Here is a 12,281-nt window from a genome sequence, read left to right on the forward strand (position 1 = left end):
TTCACACATATCACTACCACATGTATATGGTAACACTGCGTATGGAAAAGAAAAAAGATGCATTAAGTGTCACACTAAGGGTTACATGAAAAGAGATTGTCCTAAGGAAAAGCATCCACATCTTTTGTTAGTGTCATGCTTGAGCCAAGTAGTTTTTGATGATCATCCTTATGAGTTTCTCATGAAGTGTTATGGTCATGCGAATGGTCAACGTCTTGGAATCTTGTTTGATCCTAACAATGTGCATGATGTGATTAGTGATTCTCGCGTGAAGAGGGCACGCTTTGAAGGTATTGAGGTGTTTGGATTCGCTCCTGGCATGAACTCTTCAATCACGCATGAATGTCCTAGTGTGCTAGTCTCTGTTCAACAAGCATCTTTTCGTCGTAAGTTTGTTGTGTCTGCTCTAGCTGGATGCGATATGATTTTAGGCATTAAATGGTTTCGTGAGCATAAGCCACAAATAGATTGGAATGACCACACGCTCACTCTGTCTCAGGCAGGTGTCTCTCCCGTGGTCATTTGCGGTGAGCAAGGCATCCATTCTTTACCTGTAATCTCTCATGTGCAGGGAAGCGCAAGCTACGTCGAGGAGCTCAAGTGGCGTTCATTTATGCCACTCCAGTGGCTCAGGACATCAAGACTACAGAATAATATTCAGGTTTGTATAAGAAGTACCCTGGTGTGGCCAAGGGATTCGTATGATCAAGTGTAAGTCCATTTGCTGCCCCTATGGTCGTCTCGTTTGTGTGTAGATTAAGTTTATGTTTTAGTGGGCTAGTCATAGTCACATGGAAGGGGAAACTGGAACGAGACCGACAAGGTTATCAAAGATGGAAACGGCTTGCTCTTTTCACTGAACAGTTTAGAAATGGCTTTTCATAGCTATATTTTGTATGCAACGTTTAGAACTTCCTAAATAAACAGAAAAACGGAAACGGGGGACTTGCTCCAATAGGCCCTGAAACGGAGTTTCCTTGTAACTATGGGCCTAGTATTTGGTGTAAAATCTGGAACCCTCCTGTAATGCTAACTCACTGCTTAAGCGCATGCACATCTTCCAGCATTCTTTGTTGATAAATTGTTATTTATTATTCAAGACATTCCGTAGGTGAACCAGCTGAATTTATGCAGTGCTAGCTTTTCAGGTTTAACTTCATCAGACAGTCCGTACTCGGCTTCTGGAGCACAAGGGGTTTTTACATTTGAGTTTGTTAGGCCTCTTCGTACATCTGACCGTTTTCAGCAGGTATGAATCATTGGCTTCCCAGTAATAGACATTTTAGCATCATTGTGCTTTGGCGTTATTTGACATTAAAGGATTCAAGCATTAACATCCTTTCTAAACCCATATCTTTGTCACAGGATGTTCAATTTACTATAGGCAACACACACAGATTTATGGCGGCTATATGGTTTCCTGTGAATCATGTTCCCTGGGTAAACTATCAGCATTACACGGCTAGTTGCGATTGGATCCCTTTGGATGTTGAACCCTCCAGAAAGCTGACGCAAAACAACTCATTGAGTGTTATCAGTGGCGTGACGCTTCTCTTTTCGCTAGGAGCTTTAGTTGCTTCTGCTACAGTCTGCTGGTGGACGAGATCCAGAAGATTAGTACCCTTTCAAGCAATTGAGATGTCATAGCCTAGGAAGCATGTCGCAACATGCATTTTGTTCCTCTGGCCTCATTAGCTCTTCAGCTGAAGACCAGCTACGGTAATTGGTTTCTACACACATTATGCAACCTTCAGAGCAGATCTTTCCATTGAAGTTTTCACGAGTATAGGAAACTGGCCACATTACATACATTATTGTCCGAACCTCAGACAAGGAAAACCGAACAAACAGTCCTTGCAAATAGGCTCTTTACAGCCACTGAAGATTCAAAACATATCAAGGGGTGACAAAATGATTGGGGAAGCCTAGACCAAAGATCTTTGCTAAAATTGCGTCATTTTTCTATTGTTTTTCTACAGTTGGGATTTTCTGCTGAATGTGTTTGGCTCCCACTGTGTGTATATTAGAGAGATGTATATGTAGGATAATGAACGTGAGTGGTCATATTTCACGTGCGATCATTCAACATTGAACTATGCACATTTGGCTTGTAGTTGTTAGACAAGCTTTTGGTGATTGATGCTCACTTGAGATTGGCATTTGAAATAATTTTGGTTTTGCGACTGATAGCTGCAGATATATGTTTCTGTTAAAACCAGGAAAACATTATCTTGAGGAGAAAAGTGCCCTGAATGTGAGTTAGAAAGAATCTCATTAGATGCTTGTGTGTAAAATAAGTCTTCTTTGGATTGTCAAGCATGGGTGTTCTTTATATCTTTTAAGTGCCATAGTCAGGAAAAGGTGAGCTTGCATTGGTAAATTTTTGAGAGGTTGAACATTGGCTCGCAAACTGCAGGTTCGTTACGTAACACCAATATTTGAATATTAATGATTAATTACTCTTGTTAGTAATGAGCAATGCACTTCTGCCATTCTCAATGCAAGCTACTTTTATAATGTCAAAAATGATTGCAGGTAAATAGCAATTAGTGTACAATGACCTTTGGTCAAACAAATTTGTCATAACGTTAATCATAGATAAACACTTTTTATATGCCACAAACAAATGATTCTTTGTGACTATAGCCATTGATGTTTAGGTGAATCCAGTTGAAAGAAAACATCAAATTCCACAAACAAATGATTCTTTGTGACTATAGCCATTGATGTTTAGGTGAATCCAGTTGAAAGAAAACATCAAATTCATTGAATTCTAAGGCTTGGTGACATCAATATACTTGCATGTCGATATAAGACTAGAAAAATCTTTGGTTATCCATTAGCTCATGTCTAAACTTCGCTAGATATATTTAACCCCATTAATAAATTTTGGGCTAATATTTGCATTTTGGAAGCTTGTAGACAAGCCCTCAATTTGTACAGATTGACACTATGCATGCACTTTTTTGGCCATATGATTTCTTACCTCTATTGACAGATAGGATGATTCACATCTACCATAATGTTGAAACGTTTTTTGAAAAGCAAGTGCCCTTCCACCCATATACACCTTTTGAGTTGAAGGTTTTTTTTATAAATTGAACAAACTGAGTTTTAAAGATTCTAGATATGCACTATCATGGTCTTCCTTGCAAATCTTGTATGTGGTCATTTATTTGGAATCTTGAGCGTGTTTTCTTATATCAAGTGTAAAATAAATTTAATCTGGTACTAAATAAAATTAGATTTTATGATAATTTGATGTAAAGTATAGTCAAAATCTTGAATTGCTAAATTTTAAGTCAAAGGAAATTTCTAGATATCACTAAAACAATGTTTATGCTTTGGGGAATATGTAATGTATTTTCAGTGATCTTAGTGTCATAATAAAAGTTATACCTTCAACACACATGTGATTGGAATTCATTCCACATATACTCTTTGCCACAATCCTTTTCAAGGCAATCAGGTTGTGTAGGGTCTTTACGCTTATACATTCAAAAAGCTAATTTTAAAAAAATTGAAGTTAGCTCCCTTGAACTTAGTAGAAGAAGGATCTGGCTTTTCTTTTCACAAAAAAGCAAGAAAAAGCGTATTTTTTCAAAACTAAACCAAACGTCCGTTTGAATTAATAGAATTTCAAAACAACCTTGCTTTCCTCTATAAAACATCACAACAAGCATTCTAAGCAGAAGATAAAGTAATGTCCCCTAAAAATCCAATTTTCTTATTTTCAAATAGCGATTCAAAATCTAGGGATCTTACACCGGGGTTGCACAACATGCTTAGGATTGAGATCTTACATGATAATGATCGATTCACGAGTTCCTCTTTCATAGTCAATCTTTGAGTGCTCTATTTATACCATTATAATGCACCCCTCGTTTCATGGTGTTTTCACTTACAATTTTATTTAATTGGGATGCATTGTGCACTAATATTTTCATAACATGTTCATTAATTTATTGGAATCAAATATTATTTTACTCAAGTCTTGTTGACATATTAATGCTATTTTCATTGAATTCTAAGGATTGGTGACATCAAGACTAGAAAAACCTGGATTATCCATTGGCTCATGAATAAACCTCAATTAACTTTTGGTTGTGTGAATAAACTCAGACGAACAATTAGCTCATAAATAAGCTTTAGTAGATATGTTTTACCCCTATAATAAATTTTGGGCTAATATTTTCATATCTGGAAACTTGTAGACATGCCCTTAGTTTGTACAAATTGACATTATGTATGTATTTTATTGGACCATATGATTTCATACCTCTATTGACTCATAGGATGATTACCATATAGCATAATGTTGAAACATTTTTTGGAAAACAAACTGCCTCTCCAACAGAATACACCTTTTGAGTCATAAAAGGGTTTGCTTTTATTAAATAAATTGAGTAATAAATATTCTCAATATGCACTTTCATGGTCTTCCTTGCAAATCCTGTATGTGGTTTGTCTATTTCATATATATATATATATATATACACACACACACACACACACACACACACACACATGGTAGTTGGGAATGTTTCAATTATCTCAACATATAGCTAGTGACATGATGCTCCTAAAAAGTTGACTAGAAAAACATGAAACAAAAATTCTTGCGTGCACTTTTATAACCTTCTTTTGCATGATTAGAAGTTGGCCAGTTGTATGTTGCTTGTAAATATGGGTTCACTGTTACTCAAAAAATTGTGGTGTAATCCATATAATCTATACGGATTATTGGGAACAACCAACTTGGTTTGTTAATCCTCACGGCTCACGAACACCCTATCACCTACGACGGACATTGTAACCTACGATGGATGTTGTATTATTTACTTGTAGAGTCAGGTACCGGGCTTGTCGGTCCAATAGGAAAAGGGTAAGAGTGATCGCCGATGAGAGGCGCACTCTAACTGGAACATTCAAGGGATTAGTTGGCTAAGCATGGGCGCCCAAGTGTGAATGGGGTGAGCTCATATAAAAGTCAACTAAACCTAAAATTCACTCATTCTCTCATTTGTGCAATTGAAGAGTGCTCTTGCTCCATCTCCTTCTTCTTCTTCTTCATCTCTTTGTGTGTGTGTGTGAGAGAGAGAGAGAGAGTGAGAGAGGGAGAGAGAGGGAGTGTGTGGGCGATCGAGCATTACGAAGGCACAACGGCGATGAAGCGGTTGAGCGCGGCGTAGCGGCGTCTCCTTCTTCTTCGCGACGAGGAATCCTCCACGAAGCAAGCGTAGAGTGGTGAGTGACACACCATCGCCTTCTTTGAGCTTACTAGTTTAGGCTTGTTGTGTGCTTGGAGCCATTTGTGGCTCGTACACGGTGTATCGGCAAGTTCTTTGCATTGACACGTGCGATATATGCGTACATTTTTGGTGCCGTTGCCGGGGAATGCCGTGCATTAAGCTCGAGTAGCACTCTGTGCTTCTCCGTGGTGCAATTTCAATTATAGGAAAGGTAGGGAAGGAGTGTGTGTGTGTTGAGAAGAGAGATTTGGTGTTATACTGTGTGTTTTTTTGTTAATGGAGTTTTCAAAGGTTCTGTGTTTATTCTCTGTGTATTAAGGTAGTTAGTTTTCTTTGTTAATGGAGATTTCAAAGGTTCTGTGTTTATTCTCTGTGTATTAAAGTAGTTAGTTTTCTATGTACAATAAGTAGGAAGTAGATTAGTGAGAGTTAATAGAGTGTGTTAGTGTGTAAGAGTAGGTGTATTAGTTAGAAGTAGGTAGAGAGAGTGTGTGTGTGCTCTCGCGCAGGCCGCGTCGGTCTTATCCTTTAATTTTTTTTTAAAAAAAATAAAAAAATAAAAATTTTAAAGGTAGGATCGGGATTGGGAATATCTCCCAGATTCAAGCCCAAGCTCACGCTCAGGCCTAGGCCTCTGTCGCCTTTTAAAAAAACGAATTTTAGCTTCACACGTAGCTAAAAATCGATTTTTTGAGGACCAACGGAACGTCAGATGCCCGAAATTGTGCTATAAAGGACACAACGACCCTCTAAGTGATGCGCTCGTTTCGAGCTATCACACACTTTAATCAAAAAAATCAAACATTAAAAAAAATTCAAAAAACATCAAAAACAAGAAAAAATCAAGTAGAAAGCGGGATGCAAAACACCCACAAAACAAAGCAAGTAACCTTTGAGGGTACTTGCCGACACTTGTAGGGCACCCAAAGCACATGTATCTACGCTCGGGTCGTGTGCTAGAGTCCGAACAACTAGCTAGTGCTTCGATTTACGGGGGTACTCACTATCCTTCCACGCTAGGGTCTACGCCCTCGGCGAGGACCCAAGGTAGTGCAACCCAAGACCCAAATATAGCGGCTAGCGACTCTTCCTCTGACTACGATATTATGGAAGAGCATCTTACACAAAGCCCCGGGGGAACAAATGAAACCGTGCCTAGCTGGGCTCAACAACCTGGAACTAGTGTTTTTAGCCATTTGATGGAAACTTTTAGTAGAGCTACGCGCTCTAAACCTACGGCTAGTGAAGTAAACGAAGGGGGTGGGGAAGCAGAATCACCATTCACATCTCCTGTAGACCCCACACTCCCTCAGAGTGTCCACGTGGACATTCTACCTACCTCATTTAATGAGGGTCTTACCAAGCTACCACCTTCCAAAGTCGCCTCTAAGGTAGCGGTGACTAAAAGTCAAAACACGGGAAGCAACATTGCATCCACCTCACGGCAACCCTTTAGTACACCAAGTTTGGACGGGGTATTTCTCAATGAAAATTGCAAATATGACCTACACACGGAGACTTTGACCGACCTATACAGGGGCTACACATACCATGTGGGTTGGTTAGAAGTTGTACAATCCACATCTAGTGCCACTAGTCTGGAGGAACAACAACACATGATCTACAATGTCATCCATAGGATTATCCAGTCCGAGAGGCAAAATCGAGGAATAAACATACCTTCGACGGGTCCTATGCGATTTTTAGACACGGGCAAAGGGAAACAACCCACTCTATCACAAATGGAGACTCCCCCACTGAGTCCCATCGATCCCCATATGTTGTTTCGCCAGGGGTCTCAATGCAATCTGAGCCCACAAGTGATAGCTTTACTTTTCCAAGTCTAGCTCATCTTTCCCTGGATGACACCACAGATACCATGCCTACCCCAATGATGGACATGCCAAGAAACACACCATGGACCTCGTTTGTTAGTAAGCACCGCTACATGGTAGCTCAATGCCTGCAACAGTACCTACAAGTGTGTACCAATCGTATGCACCTATGGGTCATCACACTCATGTAGTCCCTACCCCTCCCATTGTTTCAACTACCTATGCTCCACAACCACAATACACAAGTTCTTATTTCCATGGGACTATACCGGCTAGCATTAGCATGTCACATCCGACGTCTGCTATGCCTAGGGCCACCCATATGAACTATGGACCACCTAATGGCACAACATCGTACCCAACGTGGAACCCAAGGGCTTCCTATGCGCCAAGCCCAATGCCAATACCTACTCCAGATGTAGTCTCTGGAGCACCTTCACCCACGGTGCCTGCTCACTTAGGTGACTTGGCAACATTTGCTCAAGCTATTGGTCGATCTATTGCTGAGAATATGCGTAACACGCCTAATAGAGAGCCTAGAAGTAAGGCAGTACAAATAGCCAAGCTCACACAAAAATTTAGTGGAGACGGGGATGTGAGAAAGCATATCGAAGTGTTTGAACAAATATGCGATTCTCTAGGAGAACACAATGACCTACATAAGAGCAATGCTTTAAGCCTAACCTTAAGTGGAAAGGCTGGGGATTGGTATAGAACCCTAAGGGTGGAAGAAAAAACAATTTACCCTACTCTTAGGAGACTGTTCTTAAAAGAATACATATGAGAGGGAGTGCTTTGGGGTGTAGCCTCTCAGCTCCAGAAAGCCCAACGAGAGGAAGGAGAGTTGGTGAGAGAATTTATAAGTCGCTTGAAGCATTTGAATTCTCGTTGTAATCCAAATGAGCACTTCAACAATAACCAATTTCTTGATAGATTCATTAGGGGATTACGACATGAGGATATCTACAATGGCCTCGTCATTAGAGGTATCACCACTTGGGAAGCAGTCACCACCAATGCGATCCAATTGGAGGATAATTTAATGATTCAAGGAGAAAGAGTGTCTGTTGAGACTAAATCTATTAGCTCGCAAGCATCAGGGCATCAACCAACGACCCTAAAGCCTATTGCTAAGAAGCCAAAGATATCTGAGATGACTTTAGCAGATCTCACCAAGGCTATTCAAGAGAGTCTTAGAGACAATAGTGCTCCGCAAAACACTCATATGTATCCAAGAAGGGAGCAACAATGGTGCTCAATATGCTATGGACAGCATAGTACCAGTGAATGCCCTACTTTTAGAGTAAAATTCAATGGGAACTGCAATGCATGTGGAAGGTATGGCCATCAAGCTAAGGATTGCATAGTATTTAAGCGCACGATGGCCAATAGACCAACCTTAGCATGGACAGACACACCTCGAGTGCCTGCATTGATGCCGGCCCCACCTCTTGAACAAACAACACAACACATGGTCCCTAGGGCCCAAAATGTTGTTTAAACAACACCCTTACCACCTCCAGTGCTAGGACCGCAACCACCACATCCGAGAATCACTTCTGTGAATCAAGTGGGTTGTGAGTCATCGATTTCTTGTTTGGAAGTCTATGAGGAAGACATAGATCCTAATATCGCCTATGGGATGGATGTGCTTGAAGAAAGTCCACAATACTACATGGAGGACTATTGGGGACAAGTCAAACCTTTATATCAAGTAGCTGCTCTTGTGGAAAGAGGCCAAAATATCAATTACACCGCTAAGAGACCACCTCTTCTATGCTATGAGTGTGGAGGTCCACATTGTGTAGCCGAGTGTCCTATTAGGCTACAAAAGAATGCCACACTAATGCAAACCAATCAAGCGAGCACGTCTACAATGCCGATACTCATGTGTAATTGATGTGGCATAGATCATTTGATTGCCCAATGTCCAAATAATCCAAATGCACCGAAGATCACGCCATTAAACTTGATTGAAGTTACCGAGGAGCCATCACCAAGTACACCCGTGGTACCAGTAAACGTACTCACACGATCGATGCTCCAAAAACAAAACTATATTCTTGAGGAAAGAGACACAGCATCAATTGCCCAATCTCAGAAAAAGAAGAAAACACGAAGAAAGAGATCGCAAAAAGCAGCGAAGTCAGACCCCATTTCAAAGACCAACATAGGGACTGGTGATGACCCCGTATATATGAACGACGCCGAAGAAGATTCTGATTCAGGTGAAACCATGGAGACCAAAACGACCATTAACATAGAAACCAACAAGGAAGATATTCATGAGCCACAATGGCCAGGATCCAAAAAGAAGATAGAAACTTACCCAAACCCTACAGAGGAGATTGAGCGAGTCAAGCAATTAAAGAGTTTGATAGAAGATACCCAAAGGGATCTAGAACCAGCACCTAGGAAGATCCAGATTACAGACACCGTGTTCCCTACGCAACAACAACCTCACCAAGTCCATAGACCCTTGGACATACCTAGTGTCATCCAAGAAGAAAGTGACTTAAAGTCATGGGAAAGTGGACGTACTCACTTCTTGATGGAAAGAATGTTTACAGAGGGACTACTTGATCCTATCGCAGAAATGGAGATCCCATCTTCCCCACGTCAAGGGACTCAAGGACAAAAGGTGCCGTTAAACATTGCCAAATTGATGGATTTCATGTCTTCAGAAGTTAGAACCACCATCATGTCCAAACTATATAAAGACCCCGAGCTAGTCTCAGCCCTTTGAGCCTTCCTCAATGGAGAACTGAAGTTTGGGCTACCACAATTTGCACAGATGGATGGAGCTGGGGAGATGCCAATAGAGGAGGAATACATAGATCCACAACCCAACCTAGATGAGAACCTTGTTATAGAAATACCTGTTAACAAGTTGGGACAATACTTTGAGGGTGATGAATCCAATGCGACCATACCAATCACTACTAAGGGATTAACTGTGAAGGGAATCCTTGATGGTGGCGCTGGGGTTAGCATTGTGACTAAAAATTGATGGGAAACTATGGGAAGACCTCACCTTGCGACCACAACCATAGTAGTGAAGATGGCCAATGGGTCTATTGTTAAACCTATTGGGATGCTAGAAGATCTCAAGATCAAGGTCTTTGGACATAGAATAAGGATTACCTTTATTGTTATGGATTTCTCCAAACACACTATGGTATCGGAGATGATCTTAGGACGTCCTTTCATGAGGGAAGCAAAAATGGTGCATGACTGGTCTAAAAACCATGTCTACTTGCAGTTCCAAGATTCTGTCATTCGAGTGGATCTTGTAACGGGTCGAGCACATCCTCTAGGAAACAGGTTTATAATTGATCATAGATCTGACACCACAGTTCACTTGGCCCCATTGCAGTATTGTTACACGTGTGAAGCGGACACTGATGTTGGGGAATATTCTCCTTATATGGATGTACTACCTGGGATGACTCAGTCGGACAATGTGGATTGGGTCCACCTAGCAGCAACCATAGACACTTGGGGAAATAGGGGGACGACCTGGGTAACACGTGAGGGGGATGAAATGCCTGTACCTTTAAATATTCTACAAGCAATGCATATAGCTTCTGGCAAGACTCATCCTAATATAACGAAGAAAACATACAAGTGGGTCCCTAAAGCTTCTTTAGCGACCATGGCGGATGCTAAAAAACAAAAGCCTTGTAGAAAACGTACCACTCGCTCCAAGAAAAGTAAGAAAATGTTGCGATGGATTCCTAAACGACTATTGGAAGCCCAAGGCTACTATCAAGGAAATGATTAAATATGGGTACCAAAACGTAGATTGTGTTCTTACCTATCACTTGAACTATGTGAGTCAAACCCTGTGATGACAAAGCCGATGAAAGATCATGGGAAAGGAAAAATCACAGAACACTATACACCGGATCCGGAGCTAGTATGGGTTCCCAAGCGAGAGAGGCTTGTTTTGCTCAACTCAAACATAGAAAAAACGAATAAAGCTTCTAGCTCCTCATGTAATGCATCCACAGAGGTAAAAGCTTCTTCACAGCCTCCACATACAATAGTGGACCTCCATGAAGCTACAAAGGAATCCACACCTCCCTGTGTTCAAGAATCACTTGATGAACCACTTCAAGTTCGATCCTGGGAGAGTACCTTACCACCCTTGCAACTTGACGAGGCACCTAAGGTAAGAGAAAACTACTGGAAAAAATTCTCACCTATTACCAACTGGAACGATTGGTTTCAAAGGGTGACGAGCTCATTTCAAACGGTATGATCTACCCAAGGAAGGGGGGAGTCTTTGCTGACAGACATCATTCACTCACTCCCCTCTCAACCTTGTTTCCCTGACCTCTCAATCTCCCAATCTTAGGGAATGTATATATATAGCCTTATACTCACAAAAAAAAAGAAAAAAAAAGAGCAAGAGCAATTAGCAAACGAGTATGCACAATAAAAGTCAAAACATTGACTCAGACCTACACATTCGCATCCGGTACACTGAAACAGAAACCTATGCCATAAAACACCTTTGATCCTCATCACTAGAGTGATGGAGGGTAGGTAGGATTAGTACGATAGGAGTGTTTCTGTTTTAAAGTTGAGTGATTAGCAAAGTTCCTTTTTCCCACTGATGTGCCTCCTAGAGGTATTCTTTGTGTTTCTTAGTGTGTACAGGAACGTGTTGCTGTGGTTAGGATTTGGACCTTCATGGAATCTTTCTCTCATCCACTTCAAATCAAGCGCGACCATCAATACAAACAGGTGTTTCTTGTCCATTAGCATTGCCCTTTATCTTTTTTGCATCCATGTTTGTCTGCTTTAATTGTGATTGGTAGCATAATATTCAATGCATTCGCTTAGTATCAAACATTTAATTCAATGTAATCTTTTGTCATAATCACTTGTCTAGGTTTAAAAATCAAGCAGTCCGACTAAGCTAAATTGACCAAGTTAGGTGTTAGAGATCTTCTCTTAATACCATGGGGAATGCCTTCCTAATAATCAATGGTTACTTAGGTTCTTAATCCGATTTAGGCAGCATTGTGTGAAATGTACTAGGGCTTTCTAGTGGGCTTGACCCTATTGACCTTTAGCTTAAGTATTATAAAGGGAGTTTACTTGTGTGATGAGCCTGGGGAGGTGTATCAGTGTTATATGACCCCCCAAAGTTACAAAATTAAAATGCTGAAAATGAACAAACAAA

At 40.8% G+C, this 12,281-nt stretch overlaps 1 protein-coding gene across 3 annotated transcripts in view; it reads left to right on the plus strand.

The window, feature by feature from the left end:
* Window positions 1-2,195, plus strand: part of LOC147439603 (heme binding protein) — a 29,077-nt gene extending 26,882 nt beyond the window's left edge. For all 3 annotated transcript variants that reach the window (XM_086485425.1, XM_086485424.1, XM_086485426.1), the window contains 2 exons: window positions 1,149-1,249; window positions 1,366-2,195. In XM_086485425.1, the coding sequence (XP_086341551.1) occupies window positions 1,149-1,249; window positions 1,366-1,647 (383 nt within the window). In that variant the 3' untranslated portion in view covers window positions 1,648-2,195. The remainder of the gene's footprint in view (window positions 1-1,148; window positions 1,250-1,365) is intronic.
* The last annotated feature ends 10,086 nt before the right edge of the window (window positions 2,196-12,281 follow it).

This window comes from Adiantum capillus-veneris, chromosome 16 (assembly GCF_014529385.1).
Source record: "Adiantum capillus-veneris isolate H3 chromosome 16, ASM1452938v2, whole genome shotgun sequence".
Classification (NCBI taxonomy): domain Eukaryota; kingdom Viridiplantae; phylum Streptophyta; class Polypodiopsida; order Polypodiales; family Pteridaceae; genus Adiantum; species Adiantum capillus-veneris.